Source organism: Microcaecilia unicolor, chromosome 14 (genome assembly GCF_901765095.1).
Source record: "Microcaecilia unicolor chromosome 14, aMicUni1.1, whole genome shotgun sequence".
In the NCBI taxonomy this organism is placed as follows: domain Eukaryota; kingdom Metazoa; phylum Chordata; class Amphibia; order Gymnophiona; family Siphonopidae; genus Microcaecilia; species Microcaecilia unicolor.
Window position 1 is genome coordinate 53,809,717 of NC_044044.1, and position 19,427 is coordinate 53,829,143.

General features: G+C 46.7%; 1 protein-coding gene and 1 long non-coding RNA gene across 4 annotated transcripts in view; one reads left to right on the top strand and one right to left on the bottom strand.

The window, feature by feature from the left end:
- Window positions 1-19,427, top strand: part of LOC115457879 (C-reactive protein-like) — a 65,531-nt gene that overhangs the window by 19,165 nt on the left and 26,939 nt on the right. For 2 of the 3 annotated variants that reach the window (XM_030187549.1, XM_030187550.1), the window contains one exon: window positions 17,813-18,609. The exons of the other annotated variant lie outside the window; for it this stretch is intronic. In XM_030187549.1, the coding sequence (XP_030043409.1) occupies window positions 17,813-18,432 (620 nt within the window). In that variant the 3' untranslated portion in view covers window positions 18,433-18,609. Of the gene's footprint in view, window positions 1-17,812; window positions 18,610-19,427 lie in introns of those variants that run through there. 3 annotated transcript variants of the gene reach the window in all.
- On the bottom strand, window positions 12,696-16,233 carry LOC115457880. Its single transcript, XR_003940009.1, has 3 exons — window positions 16,149-16,233; window positions 14,638-14,640; window positions 12,696-12,707 (listed from the first exon to the last, which is right to left on the bottom strand). It is a non-coding gene; the product is annotated as an uncharacterized LOC115457880 (long non-coding RNA).

Consider the following 19,427-nt stretch of genomic DNA (forward strand, 5'->3'; position numbering starts at 1 on the left):
TGGGTTCAAAAATAAGAGTTTTTCCAGATTTGGCAAGGGAAACTCAAAAGAGGCGAAAGATGTTATTAATGTTGCGTCCAAGGGTAATTGCAATTGGAGCCGATATGCTTTTGAGATTCCCTTGTATTTGTAGAGTCAAATTTCAGTCAAAACAGTACCAATTTTTTGAACCAAAACAGTTGGAAGAATTCTTAATAAGTAGAGAAGAGGTCAATGTGCAAGTCTAGTCCCTTATGTAACACTGTAAGGCAGGCTCGAGGGATCCATTCGGGAATGTGGCTACTAATGATTTACTATTAGGTGGAACTATCTGTTAATTCAGTAGGGATATTTCCTTTTCTTGGATCAATTACCTATTATTTTGGTCGATAGAAGAATATACTTGTGAACAAACAATTATGTTTCTGTATTACGAAATGGATTTCAAATTTGTGTATTTTCACTTATAAATGTATATTATGAGTGATAAAATTAATAAAGATAAATAAAAAAAAAAAGATATGGAGGTGTATTGGATTAAATGATTCTGCGGGTTAGAACAAGAATCTTATTTAATAGGGAGCCAATGCTCATCCATAAGATGAGTATTGGCTCATCCACTGGGCTGAAATCTAGAAGCTATTATATCAGACTAGACTACATTCTTGGCTGGCCAAAGTCTGTCACTGATAGGTGAAAGGTTCACACCTACCACGTATTAAACTGATATATGACATTAACACCTGTATTCTCTTTGTTCAGGTGTATCATTTCACCAGGACTTTCTAGTGACTTTAATTGGAAATGAATGCGGCCCTCCATCTTCTTATATACCAGATCTCCTATCTTTCACTCACACTTCAGGAACTTTTTTCCCTGTGTCCTGCTTTCTTTCCCTGTTCCCAGGATTATCTGTTCCTGAGACTCCAGTTGAGTGTATTCAAACCCCAATGGAAACTGCAGATCTCTAACAAAAATCCTTCAGCTCTCCATCCCAGTGCTCAAAGCTTTTGGAGAGTCTGGAAAGAGTGGGTATGTTAGAAGTACGATGTCAAAAGAATCAAGCTGAGTAGGGCCTGGTTGTGCCCCATTGCATGCCCAGAGCTGTAAGTAGATGAGAACTACATCAATGGCTTAAAATTATGCCTGGAGCATAGGAGATGGCTCTGTAGGTGCTTGAGCACCCCAATATTGAGCAAACTCTTTTATTGTGTCCAGGGAGGAGTAATTTCCATTGGGTATAGCACTATGGCCTGGGGCAGTCTGTTTTAATATGCAGCTGCCTGACCAATCCATGTTAAGGATTTTTAACATCATCCTTTGGACACACCCAGCCAATCTGGTTTTTAGGATATCCACATTGAGGAGGGAAGTTACCAATGTGGGCTGCTGAAACCTCTTTATTTTCTAAAATTTACTTTATTGAATAAATGTAGATAATTTACTCACAGTCAGTAGTTCCTCAGAAGTTATTGCCCCAAGGCAAGAGGTCTATCAATGGGTGGAGATGGAAATACGAAGAAAGGAAGCTTTATTACAAAGGTGGGACAGTAGTCAGGTAGATGAAGGCAGTTCAGAGATGGGGTGCTAGGTTTGTGCAATATCTTGAGAAAGAATGGAAAAGGTAAAAAAGGAGAAAGGGGATGGGACTTGATATACCACCTTTCTGTGTTTTGTTTTGTTTTTTTTGCAACTATATTGAAAGTGGTTTACGTGGAGGGGCATTTTCAAAAGGGACGTCCAAGCTTTGATGAGGATGTCCTCACAAAACGTCCCCATCCAGTGGCGGGGAAACCCGTATTTTCAAAACAAGATGGACGTCCATCTTTCGTTTCGATAATACGATCACAGACGCCCAAATCCTGAAATTTGGTCGTCCTTAGAGATGGTCGTACATAGACTTGGTTGTTTCTGATTTTCAGCGATAATCGAAACCAAGGACGTCCATCTCAGAAACGACCAAATACAAGCCATATGGTCGTGGGAGGAGCCAGCATTTGTAGTGCACTGGTCCCCCTGACATGCCAGGACACCAACCGGGCACCCTAGGGGACACTGCAGTGGACTTCATAAATTGCTCCCAGGAACATAGCTCCCTTACCTTGTGTTCTGAGCCCCACAACCCCCCCTCCTAAAACCCACTACCCACAACTGTACACCACTACCATAGCCCTTACAGGTGAAGGGGGGCACCTAGATGTGGGTACAGTGGGTTGTGGTGGGTTTTGGAGGGCTCGCTGTTTCCTCCACAAACGTAACAGGTAGGGGGGGAATGGCCTGGGTCCGCCTGCCTGAAGTGCACTGTACCCACTAAAACTGCTCCAGGGACCTGCATACTGTTGTCATGGACCTGAGTATGACATCTGAGGCTGGCATAGAGGCTGGCACAACATATTTTTAAAGATGTTTTTTGAGGGTGGGAGGGAGTTAGTGACCACTGGGGGAGTAAGGGGAGGTCATCCCCGATTCTCTCTGGTGGTCATCTGGTCATTTTGGTCACCTTTTTGTGCCTTGGCCGTAAGAAAAACATGACCAGGTAAAGTTGTCCAAGTATTCATCAGGGACGTCCTTGTTTCTTTTGATTATGGGTCGAGGACGTCCTAGTGTTAGGCACGCCCAAGTCCCGCCTTCAGTACTCCTCCAATACGCCCCCTTGAACTTTGGCCGTCCCTGCGACGGAAAGCAGTTGGGAATGTCCAAAATTGGCTTTCGATTATACTGATTTGGACGACCCTTTGAGAAGGACGCCCATCTTCTGATTTATGTCGAAAGATGGGCATCCTTCTCTTTCAAAAATGAGCTCAATAGTGTACTAGGGTGCATTTGGATGCCATTCTCTAAAGAACTTATGAAATTTTTATAAAAGATTATAGAAAAAAATGTACAGGAATTAGAGAGAATTAAAAGTCTTTAATTACTCACCCACCATCACAGCATCAGATATCAGTTGTAAAGTTATAACAAAACTTACAAAATCTAGCATCAGTACCTCTGGTAATTATAAGTAATTAGACTAATTATATAAAGAAGAGAAAAAGAAGGAAGGAGAGTTTATTCCTCATACAAAGGTCACAGAACAAAGAGAAAGAAAGAAAGGAAGAATACATTATGGTGTTGCATGAAGGTTCCTGAATAATAACTTGGATTATAATCAACATTAGGTCATCGTTTTACATAAGGTTTAGGGTGGTAGTGTTTGTCATGTGATAAGATTTTGGTCTTGTATAGATCGTGTGCAGTGTTATTATTGAATTAAGATGGATATTTATGGTATGCCTTCTTGAAGAGATCTGTTTTCATTAGCCTTCGGAAGATGGTTGAAGGATAGGAAACAGAGAGTGGGGTTAAATGGTCAGTATTCACAATGGAGAAGGGTAGTTAGTGGGGTTCCTCAGGGGTCTGTGCTAGGACCGCTGCTTTTTAATATATTTATAAATGATTTAGAGATGGGAGTAACTAGCGAGATAATTAAATTTGCTGATGACAAAAAGTTATTCAAAGTTGTTAAATCGCGACAGGATTGTGAAAAATTACAAGAGGACCTTACGAGACTGGGAGACTGGGCGACTAAATGGCAGATGACGTTTAATGTGAGCAAGTGCAAGGTGATGCATGTGGGAAAAAAGAACCCGAATTATAGCTACGTCATGCAAGGTTCCACGTTAGGAGTTACCGACCAAGAAAGGGATCTGGGTGTCGTCGTCGATAATACGCTGAAACCTTCTGCTCAGTGTGCTGCTGCAACTAGGAAAGCGAATAGAATGTTGGGTATTATTAGGAAAGGTATGGAAAACAGGTGTGAGGATGTTATAATGCCGTTGTATCACTCCATGGTGCGACCGCACCTTGAGTATTGTGTTCAATTCTGGTCACCGCATCTCAAGAAAGATATAGTAGAATTGGAAAAGGTGCAGCGAAGGGCGACTAAAATGATAGCGGGGATGGGACGACTTCCCTATGAAGAAAGATTAAGGAGGCTAGGGCTATTCAGCTTGGAGAAGAGACGGCTGAGGGGAGACATGATAGAGGTATATAAAATAATGAGTGGAGTGGAACAGGTGGATGTGAAGCGTCTATTCACGCTTTCCAAAAATACTAGAACTAGGGGGGCATGCGATGAAACTACAGTGTAGTAAATTTAAAACAAATCGGAGAAAATGTTTCTTCACCCAACATATAATTAAACTCTGGAATTCGTTGCCGGAGAAAGTGGTGAAGGCGGTTAGCTTAGCAGAGTTTAAAAAAGGGTTGGACGGTTTCCTAAAGGACAAGTCCATAAACCGCTACTAAATGGACTTGGGAAACATCCACAATTCCAGGATAACATGTATAGAACGTTTGTACGTTTGGGAAGCTTGCCAGGTGCCCTTGGCCTGGATTGGCCGCTGTCGTGGACAGGATGCTGGGCTCGATGGACCCTTGGTCTTTTCCCAGTATGGCATTACTTATGTACTTATGGTTAGATCTTGCGTTGTTTTTATGGCCTTCGGTAGTGCATTCCATAGCTGTGTGCAGATGTATGAGAAGCTGGTCGTGTATGTGGATTTGTATTTTAGCCCTTTGCAGTTAGGATAGTGGAGATTGAGGTATGTGCGTGATGATCTCTTTGCGTTCCTCATAGGCAGGTCTATAAGGTCTGACATATAGGTTGGGGCTTCCCCGTAAATGATTTTGTGGACCAGGGTGCAGACTTTGAATGCAATTCGTTCTTTTAAAGGGAGCCAGTGTAGTTTTTCTCTGAGGGGTTTGGCGCTTTCGTATTTCGTTTTTCCAAAATATGAGTCTGGCTGCCATGTTTTGAGCGGTTTGAAGCTTCTTAATGATTTGTTCTTTGCAACTGGCATAGATGGCGTTGCAGTAGTCTAGATGGCTTAGCACCATTGATTGTACTAGACTGCGGAATACTTCCCTTGGGAAGAAAGGTTTGATTCTTTTAAATTTCCACATTGAGTAGAACATCTTTGCTGTATTTTTCGCATGTTCTTCAAGTGTGAGATTTCGGTCAATTTTGACTCCCAGAATTTTCAGGCTGTCTGAGACCAGAAGGATGTAGTCTGGGGTGTTTATGGTGTTGGGTTTGCTTGTGTTGTATTGTGAGGACAGGATGAGACATTGTGTTTTTTCTGCGTTTAACTTTAGTTGGAATGCATCCGCCCATGAGTTCATTGTTTGGAGGCTGTGTGTGATTTCATTTGTGATTTCGGTTATATCTTGTTTGAATGGGATGTAAATCGTGACATCGTCTGCGTATATGTATGGGTTGAGTCCTTGATTGGATAGCGATTTGGCTAGTGGTGTCATCATTAAGTTAAAAAGGGTTGGTGAGAGCGGTGAGCCTTGTGGTACTCCGCATTCAGGTTTCCACGGTGCTGATGTTCTTGATTTGGAAGTCACTTGATAAGTCCTTGTTAAGAAGCCTGTAAACCATCTTAGTACATTTCCTCCAATCCCGAAGTAGTCTAGGATGTTCGAGAGTATTTGGTGGCTGACCATGTCAAACGTGCTGGACATATCGAATTGTAGGAGTAGTACATTGTTCCCAGTTGCAATTAGTTGCTTAAATTTGGTTATGAGAGTGGTTAGCACTGTTTCAGTGCTATGGTTGGATCGAAATCCTGACTGTGATTCATGTAATATTGTGAATTTGTTTAGGTAGTCGGTGAGTTGTTTGGTTACCATACTTTCCATTAGTTTTATTATCAGGGGGATGGATGCTACTGGTCGATAGTTGGTTGTGTCATTTAGTTTCTTCTTTAAGTCTTTGGGTATGAGTGTAAGTAGTGTATTTCCTTTGTCCTTGGGGAAATGTCCGTGTTGTAGCATGTAGTTCAGGTGTGATGTAAGGTCTGTTATGAAGCGTTTGGGGGTGAACCTTATTAGGTTGCTGGGGCAAATGTCCAATTTGGAGTGGGATTTGGAAAATTTGTTCAGTGCTTGAATGATGGTTTCTTTGGTTATCAGGTCGAAGTCATTCCAGGTTCGGTCTGCTTGGTGTTCGCCGGGAGTTGGGTCTAGGCAATCCATAAATTTTTCGTGATCAATGGTATTGTGTGGTAATGTGGATCTAAGTTTTATAATTTTCTCATTGAAGTATTTGGCCAGTTGGTCTGCCTATGGGGTGTCTGTGCTATCTGTGGTCACTGGTGTGGTGTCTATTAGTTTATTCACAAGTTGGTAGAGTTTATGTGTGTCTTTATAGTCTGGTCCTATTTTGGTTTTGTAGTATGCTCTTCTCCGAGGACAAGCAGGCTGCTTGTTCTCACGACTGGGTGACGTCCGCGGCAGCCCCCACCAACCGGAAAAAAACTTCGCGGGACGGTCGGCACGCAGGACACGCCCACCGCGCATGCACGGCCGTCTTCCCGCCCGTGCGCGACCGCTCCCGCCAGTTCCTTTTTTTTCCGCGCCTGGAGAGAGTCATGCCTGTGCCGCTCTCTCTGTTTCAGCCCCGGAAAAACCGTCGCGTTTACGCGATCTTCTCTTTTTTCTTTTATATTTATTTAATTGCCGCGCGCTCCACTTTTCTTTTCAAAAAAAAAAAAAAAAAGAAAAGGAGCACGCGCTCCCATTTTCCCTCGCTTCCAGCGGGGACGTTGCATTGCGGCCTAGTGGCCGCACGGTCGTTTTCCTTTTTCGAGGTGTGATTTCCGCCACCATCGACGACTTTAATTTCGCCGACGCGATTTTTCCGTCGATGTCCTCGAAGGTCCCGAGTGGATTTAAAAAGTGTGGTCGGTGCGGCCGGCCCATCTCGCAGACCGACACCCACGCTTGGTGCCTCCAGTGCCTCGGGCCGGAGCACAATTTCAAGTCGTGTCCCCTGTGTCTCGGTCTCCGGAAACGGACTCAGGTTGCGAGGCAAGTTCAACGGGACCGTATTTTTGGAACTTGCGCCGGCCCCTCGACGTCGACCTCGACGGCATCGGTATCGACGCCCGGTCCTTCGGTACCGGTATCGATGCCCGAGACATCGGCACCGATGGCATCGACCCCAGGAGAACAGGTCCCGTCGGCCCGCCGGTCCTCCGGTGAGGGTAGAGGTGAGAGGCCGCGTGGGCAGTCGGCCCCGGTCACTCCCTCAGCCCATGGCCCACGGGACCGAACCCTGTCTGACCCGGTTCCTCGAGACCGAGGGGGATCCTCATCCTCCTCCTCCATGCCTCCCGGCGCCGGTGACGGGCATCGGAAGAAGGATAAGAAGCGCCGTCACCGGTCGCCCTCGATGCACATCGGAGAGGAGTCGACACCGAAGCATCTCCATCGAGAGGAGAGGTCCCCGTCGGTGATAGAGGTGCCGACGCAACAGGGTCCCGGCACCTCGGTGCCGTCTCCTGGCTCCCACCAGATTCGGGCACCGACACCCCTACCGGCCCCATCGCCTTTCCCGGCAGAGGGCCTGGACGAGTGCCTCAGAGCCATCTTTCCGGGGATCCTGGAAGGGCTGATGCGCCAGGCTGTGCCGGCGCCGGGGGTGCTTGCGCCCTCGGCGCCGATGACTGTGGCGCCGGCGAGCTCTAGCCCGGCGCCGGGGCCGTCGACACCGTCGCCGCTTGCGGTGCCGGTCTCGACCGCCATGCAGGTGGAGTCCCTGTCGACGTCGATGGAGGGAGCTCCGTCCCCGCCGGCGCGGGAGTCCGCCGCTCGACGACACCGAGACCCTGGTGCCTCGACTTCGAGCCGGGCCCGGTTCAGGACTCAGCTACATGAGCTTATGTCCGACACCGAGGATGAGGACTCGTGGGGGGAAGAGGAGGACCCTAGATATTTCTCCTCAGAGGAGTCTACGGGCCTTCCCTCGGACCCCACGCCTTCACCGGAGAGGAAACTCTCGCCCCCCGAGAGTCTCTCCTTTGCCTCCTTTGTGCGGGATATGTCTATTAGCATTCCCTTTCCCGTGGTCTCTGTGGAAGAGCCGAGGGCCGAGATGCTCGAGGTCCTCGACTATCCATCACCACCTAGAGAGTCCTCCACGGTGCCGCTGCACAATGTCCTCAAGGAGTCGCTGCTTCGGAACTGGGTGCGACCTTTAACTAACCCCACCATTCCCAAGAAAGCAGAGTCCCAGTACAGGATCCACTCTGACCCAGAGCTAATGCGGCCACAATTGCCCCATGACTCGGCGGTTGTGGATTCTGCTCTCAAGAGGGCACGGAGTTCGAGGGATACCGCCTCGGCGCCCCCGGGGCGGGAGTCTCGCACTCTGGACTCGTTTGGGAGGAAGGCCTACCAATCCTCCATGCTCGTGACCCGCATCCAGTCATACCTGCTCTATATGAGCATCCACATGCGGACCTATGTGCAACAACTGGCGGACCTGGTCGAGAAGCTCCCGCCGGAGCAGTCCAGGCCTTATCAGGAGGTGGTCAGGCAGCTGAAGGCGTGCAGAAAGTTCCTGTCCAGGGGTATCTATGACACCTGTGACGTGGCATCTCGTGCTGCGGCCCAAGGTATAGTGATGCGCAGGCTCTCATGGCTGCGTGCCTCTGACCTGGACAACCGCACCCAGCAGAGACTGGCCGACGTCCCTTGCCGGGGGGATAACATTTTTGGTGAGAAGGTCGAGCAAATGGTGGACCAACTGCATCAGCGGGAAACCGCTCTCGACAAGCTCTCCCACCGGGCGCCTTCAGCATCCACCTCCACAGGTGGACGTTTTTCCCGGGCCCGGCAGGCTGCACCCTATTCTTTTGCGAAGCGTAGGTACAACCAGCCGGCCCGAAGGCCTCGTCAGGCACAGGGACAGCCCCAGCGCGCTCGTTCTCGTCAACAGCGTGCGCCTAAGCAGCCCCCTGCGCCTCCACAGCAAAAGCCGGGGACGGGCTTTTGACTGGATCCACGGGAACATAGCCGCCCTACAAGTGTCCGTACCGGACGATCTGCCGGTCGGGGGGAGGTTAAAATTTTTTCACCAAAGGTGGCCTCTCATAACCTTCGACCAGTGGGTTCTCCAAATAGTGCGGTGCGGATACGCCCTGAATTTGGCCTCCCTGCCTCCAAATTGTCCTCCGGGAGCTCAGTCTTTCAGCTCCCATCACAAGCAGGTACTTGCAGAGGAACTCTCCGCCCTTCTCAGCGCCAATGCGGTCGAGCCCGTACCACCCGGGCAGGAAGGGCAGGGATTCTATTCCAGGTACTTCCTTGTGGAAAAGAAAACAGGGGGGATGCGTCCCATCCTAGACCTGAGAGGCCTGAACAAATTCCTGGTCAAAGAAAAGTTCAGGATGCTTTCCTTGGGCACCCTTCTGCCAATGATTCAGAAAAACGATTGGCTATGTTCCCTGGATTTAAAGGACGCATATACTCACATACCAATACTGCCAGCTCACAGACAGTATCTCCGATTCCGCCTGGGCGCACGGCACTTTCAGTATTGTGTGCTGCCCTTTGGGCTCGCCTCTGCCCCACGAGTGTTTACCAAGTGCCTCGTGGTGGTAGCGGCCTACCTACGCAAGCTGGGAGTGCACGTGTTCCCATATCTCGACGATTGGCTGGTCAAGAACACCTCGGAGGCAGGAGCCCTCCGGTCCATGCAGTGCACTATTCAACTTCTGGAGCTGCTGGGGTTTGTGATAAATTACCCAAAGTCCCATCTCCAGCCAGCCCAGTCTCTGGAATTCATAGGAGCTCTGCTGAATACCCAGACGGCTCAGGCCTACCTTCCCGAAGCGAGGGCCACCAATCTCCTGGCCCTGGCTTCGCAGACCAGAGCGTCTCAGCAGATCACAGCTCGGCAGATGTTGAGACTTCTGGGTCATATGGCCTCCACAGTTCATGTGACTCCCATGGCTCGTCTTCACATGAGATCTGCTCAATGGACCCTAGCTTCCCAGTGGTTCCAAGCCACCGGGAATCTAGAAGATGTCATCCGCCTCTCCACCAGTTGCCGCACTTCACTGCTCTGGTGGACCATCCGGACCAATTTGACACTGGGACGTCCATTTCAAATTCCGCAGCCCACGAAAGTGCTGACGACGGATGCCTCTCGCCTGGGGTGGGGAGCTCATGTCGATGGGCTTCACACCCAGGGTCTGTGGTCCCTCCAGGAAAAGGATCTGCAGATCAACCTCCTGGAGCTCCGAGCGATCTGGAACGCACTGAAGGCTTTCAGAGATCGGCTGTCCTGCCAAATTATCCAAATTCGGACAGACAATCAGGTTGCAATGTATTACGTCAACAAGCAGGGGGGCACCGGATCTCGCCCCCTGTGTCAGGAGGCCGTCGGGATGTGGCGTTGGGCGTGTCAGTTCGGCATGCTCCTCCAAGCCACGTACCTGGCAGGCGTAAACAACAGTCTGGCCGACAGACTGAGCAGAGTCATGCAACCGCACGAGTGGTCGCTCCATGCCAGAGTGGTACGCAAGATCTTCCGAGAGTGGGGCACCCCCTCGGTGGACCTTTTCGCCTCTCAGACCAACCACAAGCTGCCTCTGTTCTGTTCCAGACTTCAGGCACACGGCAGGCTAGCGTCGGACACCTTTCTCCTCCATTGGGGGACCGGCCTCCTGTATGCTTATCCTCCCCTACCTTTGGTGGGGAAGACCTTACTGAAGCTCAAGCAAGACCGCGGCACCATGATTCTGATAGCGCCCTTTTGGCCCCGTCAGATCTGGTTCCCTCTTCTTCTGGAGTTGTCCTCCGAGGAACCGTGGAGATTGGAGTGTTTTCCGACTCTCATCTCGCAGAACGACGGAGCGTTGCTGCACCCCAACCTTCAGTCCCTGGCTCTCACGGCCTGGATGTTGAGGGCGTAGACTTCACTGCGTTGGGTCTGTCTGAGGGTGTCTCCCGGGTCTTGCTTGCCTCTAGGAAAGATTCCACTAAAAAGAGTTACTTTTTCAAGTGGAGGAGGTTTGTCGTGTGGTGTGAGAGCAAGGCCCTAGAACCTCGTTCTTGCCCTGCACAGAACCTGCTTGAATACCTTCTGCACTTATCAGAGTCTGGCCTCAAGACCAACTCAGTAAGGAATCACCTTAGTGCGATTAGTGCTTACCACTATCGTGTGGAAGGTAAAGCCATCTCTGGAGAGCCTTTAGTCGTTCGATTCATGAGAGTCTTGCTTTTGTCAAAGCCCCCTATCAAGCCTCCTACTGTGTCATGGGATCTCAACGTCGTCCTCACCCAGCTGATGAAACCTCCTTTTGAGCCACTGAATACCTGCCATCTGAAGTACTTGACCTGGAAGGTCATTTTCTTGGTGGCAGTTACTTCAGCTCGTAGGGTCAGTGAGCTTCAAGCCCTAGTAGCTCATGCTCCATATACCAAATTTCATCACAACAGAGTAGTGCTCCGCACCCACCCAAAGTTCCTGCCGAAGGTGGTGTCGGAGTTCCATCTTAACCAGTCAATTGTCTTGCCAACATTCTTCCCCAGGCCGCATACCCGCCCTGCTGAACGTCAGTTGCACACATTGGACTGCAAGAGAGCATTGGCCTTCTACTTGGAGCGGACACAGCCCCACAGACAGTCCGCCCAATTGTTTGTTTCTTTTGACCCTAACAGGCTAGGGGTCGCTGTCGGGAAACGCACCATCTCCAATTGGCTAGCAGATTGCGTTTCCTTCACTTACGCCCAGGCTGGGCTGGCTCTTGAGGGTCATGTCACGGCTCATAGTGTTAGAGCCATGGCAGCGTCAGTGGCCCACTTGAAGTCAGCCACTATTGAAGAGATTTGCAAGGCTGCGACGTGGTCATCTGTCCACACATTCACATCACATTACTGCCTCCAGCAGGATACCCGACGCGACAGTCGGTTCGGGCAGTCGGTGCTGCAGAATCTGTTTGGGGTGTAAATCCAACTCCACCCTCCAGGACCCGAATTTATTCTGGTCAGGCTGCACTCTCAGTTAGTTGTTCTTCGTAGGTCAATTTCTGTTGTACCCTCGCCGTTGCGAAGTTCAATTGACCTGGGTTCTTGTTTTGAGTGAGCCTGAAAGCTAGGGATACCCCAGTCGTGAGAACAAGCAGCCTGCTTGTCCTCGGAGAAAGTGAATGATACATACCTGTAGCAGGTGTTCTCCGAGGACAGCAGGCTGATTGTTCTCACCTACCCTCCCTCCTCCCCTTTGGAGTTGTGTGTTTCATCTTTTGCTAGTCATTCAACTGGCGGGAGCGGTCGCGCACGGGCGGAAAGACGGCCGCGCATGCGCGGTGGGCGTGTCCTGCGTGCCGACCGTCCCGCGAAGTTTTTTTCTGGTTGGTGGGGGCTGCCGCGGACGTCACCCAGTCGTGAGAACAATCAGCCTGCTGTCCTCGGAGAACACCTGCTACAGGTATGTATCATTCACTTTTTGGTTTGTCTTATTGTATATTTGTATTTTCTTTGCATTTGTTTCCAAGCTTTGAGTGTATGGTCATTTTTCATTTTTTGCCATGCGCGTTCGAGTCTCCTGACTTGTGTTTTTAGTTTTTTCAGTTCTTCGTGAAACCAAGGTATTGAGTTGTGTCTTCGTGTGGTTCTTGTTTGTAGTGGTGCAATTTCATCTAGTATGTTCCTGCATCTGTCGTCCCAGTTTTGGAGGTAGTGTTTGGAATCTGTTTGTGCTATCCATTCGTCTTTGTAGATTTGTTGCCAGAATGTAGCAGGATCAATCTGTCCTCTAGTGGTGTAGGTTGTGCATTCTTGCTTGGGGTGCGTGTCTTTTTTCCGCCATTGTAGGGCTACGTTTAGTTTATGGTGGTCTGACCATGGAATGGCTGTCCACTTTGTATCTGTTAGTATAAAATTTGAGTCTACGGATAGTTTATATGTGATGAGGTCAATTGTATGTCCTTTGACATGTGTAGCTTGCATATTAGGCAAGTTAAGGCCCCACAGTTGTAGGAAGTCCTTGCAATCATGTGCACTGGTTGCATTAGAGTCTTCCAGGTGAAAGTTTATGTCCCCTATTATAAGTAAATTGGAGTTGTGTACACGTATTCAATATGAAATCCATAAAGTTAGGCTGGCATTCTAGCCAATTTCCTGGTGGTCTATAAAACAGGACTACGTTTAGATGGTCAAGCAGGTTAGTGTGGTTTTGGTGTGATAGACTCAGCAGTTGTTGTAACAGTGAAGTGGGATCTATAGATTAGTGCTATTCCACCTCCTCTTTTTTTCTTTCCTTGTCCAGTGCGTAATTTTGTAACCTGGTGGGCAGAGTTCTAGGATTATGGGGTCCTTGTGATCGTGGATCCAAGTTTCGCTGATGAGTGCTAGGTCAAGATTGTCTGCCGTGATCCAATCAGTTATTGTTGTTTTATTTACTACTGATCTGGCGTTTATGTATCCCACCTGGATTGTTTGGTACGGGTCTTTTATATTTGTAGTTGTGATGATTTTCTTAAGTTGTCTGTTCTCTTGTTGTGTAGGTTTGTTATATCCTTTCTTTCCTTTATGATATGTTTGTCCCCGTGGGGTAGTTTTTTCATTGTTTTGGTTATTGTTGTTCTGGTGAGGTGTGGTGTGCCTGGGTAATCTAAAGAGATTGAGTATTGTGGGTATGTTGTTGGTGTTTCTGAGGGGGGTGGTTAGTGTTTGGTGAATTAGGGATAGTGTGTAGGTTATTAAAAATAGTTTGGTGATAATCATTTTGTTGTTTCTCTTTCGTTATGCAGCTGAACTAGGAATCGTGATAGGCTATAAATCTTGTACGAGGTATAGGTATATATGAATCTTCAATAGTTCAATATATTAGTCAAGGTATATGCAGTAAGTTTATGCTTATATCTTGACAGGATGTAAACCTTGTATTAGATATTAGGTATGTGTGAGTGTTCAGCAGTGCAATATAGTAACCAAGGTATTTACAATGATACTATGCAGTAGGTAAAAACACAGATATATGAATATTCAGCAATGTAGTATAGAAACAAGGTATATACGATAATCCTATGCAGTAGATAAGAATACAGGTTTACGATTACCAAGAGGTAGCGTTAAGGTGAGCACCTGCAAGCACGGGCAGACTATACACACATTCAAACAGCATAAAGTTCATGGCAGTTGAATCTACATCAGAAGATGTTTATGGCTACATCTGAATATTAACATTAATCAATATTACAGTCAGATTAGATATTTTATAGTACTTTTATGAGAATCAGGAGGATATAGAGAAGTAATGTCAGTTAGCAGTCCTGGTAAGGACTAGTAAAGTGTGTGAAGATGATGTTTCTCCTCCCACTCACCTCTGGCTCACGAGCAGAGCTTCAGGCAGTCTCTTCCCAGTATCCTGAACACCCACCAACCTCAAGATCCTGGGTCCCTTTCTCACTCAGGGTGACCTGGTTCTCAATATGCAAATGATATGTAGATTAGTGTGCTACCCCTTCTCACTCAGGGTGACCTGGTTTCCACTCAGCAAATTAAGCAGGTCTCACCAACTGCATATTTCTCAGGCAACTCTTTATTCCAGCCCCTGGGCGCACTTCTTCTAGCTTAACACTTTATACTTTCATAGGTCTTCACCCTGAGCCTCCCCACACAGATACATGGGCTCAGTACTATACCAATACTTTGGGGACTCTCAACCCCAGGCTTTGCAGCCTGCTTCTCTTAGTACTTTGGACACACAGTCCCCCCTTCTGAACCCACAGTCCTAGACACACAGTCTCTTCATCTTCAGACACACAGTCCCTCTTTGAACACACAGTTCTGGACACACAGTCCCTCTTTGAACACACACTTCTAGACACACAGTCTTTTCATCTTGGACACACAGTCCCTCTTTGAACACACAGTTCTAGACACACAGTCTTTTCTTCTTGGACACACAGTCCCTCTTTGAACACACAGTTCTAGACACACAGTCTTTTCATCTTCGGACACACCGTCCCTCTTTGAACACACAGTTCTAGACACACAGTCAAACTAATGCTTTAGGGCCTTCTTACCCCAGGATTTTCAGCCTGCTGATCTCCTTTGGACACCCAGTCCACCCCCAAGTCCATCAGGTTAGCCAGTATCTTTCAGGGGCTCTCTCTTCTTCTGCTGCTAGCTCACTCCCCTCCTTTCACTACTCAGGTGGGGTATAAAGTGGTTAATTAGCCACCCAGGACCCAGCCCATAATCTCCTGCACCTGTGGGCCTCCCAGGGCTCTCCCCGGTCCTAGCCACCTCCACCTTCTTCTAGCGCCCTCTAGTGGCCTACACCCTATAGGACACCCTCATACCTTCTCACAAGTGACACAACTAAAAGTTAATTTGTGTATCTTTTCAGCTAAGTTTTGCTTAGGATTGAGGAAGTGAAGACAGAAAATACTACAGGAATCAATGATGATGTCAGTATATGACAGAATAGGAGTTCAGGTGCTGTCTGTATTAGTGCAGAATTTGTAATACAAAAAAAAATGAGATTAGGCTGCAAGAATATCAGTGTAAATGGCGCAGTGATTAAGGAAAAAAACAGCTGGTTCTATCACTGTGCTGTAAAGCTAAATCATCATACTGTATATCACCCAGTTGGTCTTTATAGCGATGCCAATGGACCAAGATGCCAAATCCGCCAGGCCCTGGTTCTCCAGTTATTCCCCAGTTATTCCCATCTCTAGATCATTTATAAATAAGTTAAAAAGCAGCAGTCCCAGCACAGACCCCTGAGGAACCCCACTATCTACCCGTCTCTATTGAGAATACTGACCATTTAACCCTACTCCCTATTTTCTATCTTCTAACCAGTTTTTAATACACAATAGGACATTACCTCCTATCCTATTTTCATCAGGAGTCTTTTATGAGGTACTTTGTCAAATGCCTGTTGAAAATCCAGATAGACAATATCGACCAGCTCATCTTTATCCAAACGATTATTCACCCTTCAAAGAAATGAGTTAGAGTGGTGAGGCAAGATTTCCTTTGATTAAATTCATATTGGCGTTATCTCATTAATCCATGCCTATATATGCTCTGTAATTTTGTTCCCTGCCCTCTTGAATTATGCATATGTCTCATACAAATAGGTGCAACGCTTTCCTGGCATCAACTTTTAAGCATATATAGTCCCAAAATTTTTATCAGAGTCTATTTATGCATGCAAATGAAATTTAACATGTTCAAATAGCTTATACATTTACACCCCAAATAGGAGAGGAGAGGAGGACAGAAGCAGCTCTTGTGGAATTTGAAGATGCTACACACAAGAGAATTAACTTGCTTTCATCTTGCTATATTCTTTTTCAGCAGACCTGAATAACAACGTGGTCCTTTTCCCTAAAGAATCCAGCACCTCGTATGTGATTTTGAGGCCACAGGCGACATCTTCACTTACTAGCTTCACTGTCTGTCTCAACTACTACACTGTCCTGACTCATGATTACAGTCTGCTCTCTATCCCGAACCCAGAAAAGTTTAATGACATCCTTATTTACATAACCAATGGCACAGCCTACTCAGTGACTGTGGGTGATGAAGAAATAGTCTTCACTGCCCCAGAAAGCCCCCTGGGCTGGAGGCACATCTGTACCAACTGGAAGTCTTCTACCAGAGTGGTGATTTAATAACTTTGAATAGTTTTGCATCACTTGTAAATTGAATAATCTCACTTATCATTCCCATTTCCAGGTCATTTATAAATATGTTAAATAGCATCAGTCTCAGTACAGATCACTGCGGCATTCTACCATTCACCTGTCTCCACTTGAAGAAATGGTCATTTAACCCTATCCTCTGCTTTTTATCTTTTAACCAGTTTCCAATTCACAACAGAATATTGCCTCCTACCCCATGCCTTTTTAATTTTCTCAGGAATTTCCCTTGAGGGATTTTGTCAAAAGCTTGCTGAAAATGTAGGTGTACACAACATTAACCAGCTCACCTTTATCCACATGTTTATACACACCCTCAAAGAAATGAAGCAAATTGGTTGAAACCATGTTGACTGTGTCCCATTAAATGATGTTTGTCTATATGTTCAGTAATCTTATCCTTTTTAATAATTAGTATCACTTTGCCTGGCACTCATGCTTACTGCTCTGTAATTTTCCAGTTCACCCCAAAACCCTTTTTAAAAATTGGCGTTACATTGGCCACCCTCCAATCTTCAGTTTCTACAAATGATTTTAATGACAGATTACTGATCACTAATAGCAGATCAGCAATTTCATGTTCATGTTGAGGAAAAGCCTCAAAGTAGCTCAAAATCAAAAATGATTTACAGAGCTATGGCGATCAAATAGATCTCTACTTCATCATCGGGGGGGGGGGGGGGGGCGAGTTGGAAGTTGGATGAATTCACCAGATGCCTTTTCTAAACTTCATTTGAGTTATAAGATAAGTGGTTTTCACTATTTTTCGAGCATAGACACATTGCAAAGATTGTATTTTTTTGTTCTAAATGATCAAATGAAGTTGCATACTTTTGGGAAGGTTTTTGCCGATGATGAAGTAGAGATTGCCATAGCTCTATAAATCTTTTCGATTTCGAGCTATTTTGAGGCTTTTCCTTCCTTTTCACCATAAGCTTGTTTCTTTTTAAGGCATTTGCTTTTGACATAGTTGTGTTCCATATGTTGATATTGTGTAGATTACTTTTTGTTTTTTGCTTATTGCTTTTGTAATTCCACACCCAGTTTGTGTCATTGTATTTTATAAAATATATTCATAACTGATGCCAAAGTTTCACCCGTTCTCTGCCCTCTTACAAAAATGATTGCTATGTTTTCTTAGAACCTACTTTTAAGTGTGCATAGACCTGGGTCATTTATAGTGTTTAACATGTTCAAATAGCTTATAAATGTATCCCCTAAGTATATGATGAGGGGGTGGGCAGAGGAGGGCATAAGCAGTTCTTGTGGAATTAGGAGATGCTATACATAATGGAGTTAGCTTGCTCTGATCTTGCTGTATTCTTTTTCCACAGATTTGAGTAAAAACGTGGTCCTTTTCCCTATAGAATCCATCACCTCCTATGTGACTTTGAAGCCACAGGTGACAACTTCACTCACTAGCTTGACTGCCTGTCTAAACTACTACACTACCCTGACTCGTCCTTATGCCCTGTTTTCCATTGCAAACCCAGAAAAGTTTAATGACTTTCTTATTTTTATAAACAGTCCTACAACCTCTAAAGTGTTTGTGGGTGATGACGAAATAATTTTCACAGTACCAGAAAGCCCCCTGGGCTGGAGGCACATCTGTACCAGCTGGAACTCTTCTACCGGAGTGGTGACTCAGTGGATCAATGGCAAGCCTCTACCTAGAAAAACCTTGAAGAAAGGGTACTCTGTTAACTCGCAACCAATCATTATATTAGGACAAGATCAGGATTCCTATGGGGGATCATTCGATGTAAAGCAATCATTTGCAGGTGAATTAGCTGATGTCCAGATGTGGAACTTTGTTTTGTCACCCAATGAAATTCAGTTGGCCTTGGTCAATAGTTACTTGATCCAAGGCAATATCCTTAATTGGAGGTCATTGGACTATAATCTTAAAGGTGATGCCATCATCGAGGCCAAGCTAGAGGATTACACAAGTTGAGAAGGGAAAATTGATGCTCCCATGAGTTTCCTGCTGCAATATTTTTTCCCAGCAGGATGTAAGATTTACCAAGAAAGTTGATGATCTTCCTGTGCCTTGTAGCATCCTAGATAGCATCCATTCTACAGAAATTGGATCTGATCAATATAAAATAAACTTAAACGTTTGGCAATAATATGTAATGTACCAATTTTGGATTGAATGAATTACACATTTTGGTTTCATAATGAAGAATAAATTAACAATTTTCTTGGGCCAATGATCAGAAGTAAATGCAAGCACCAGAGGCTGTTAGCGCCATAGAAGCAACTGCTTTTTCTATCACTCCATGATCAGAGCCCCTGAGGGCGTGAAACAACACTCTCACAGGCTCTGAATGCAACTAGCATGCAAATGCATGCAAAATAGAGTTTTTAGCATAAGTAGCATGCAAATGCACGCAAAATAGGGCTTTTATCGCAAGTAGCATGCAAATGCATGCTAAACATATTCCTCCCCAATGATCATCAACCAGTGCACCAAAGATTGGCTCGCTGGCCATGGCAAACCCTACACCAGCTCAGAGCTGGTGTTAGGATTTGCAGACCATTGGGGAGGAATGGTGAGCCCTGTCTAGCATGCATTTGCAAACTAGCTGGCTCCCATTCTCCTCAATGCAGCAGCCCCGGCAGGAACCCCGACCCCCCTCCCCCCTGCAACAGGGTATTGGAGGTCCGGCATACTTCCAGCCCCCCGACCCCCCCCCCTCCCGACACAGGTTCAGGGGGGGCTGGAAATCCGGTAGAAATCCTCCCTCCTGTTCCATCGGCACCACCTGTAAAATGGCGGCGCCCTGCCCAGTGCATCCCAGGGGTGAAGCCCCGCCTAGCGCATTTCAGGATGGACTGAGCAGGGCTGGGCGCTGCCATTTTGCAGGCAGCACTGATGGAAGAGGAGGGAGGGCACCTCTTGCTGCCAGGATCCCAGCCCTAGTTCTGATCATGCTGAAGGCCCAA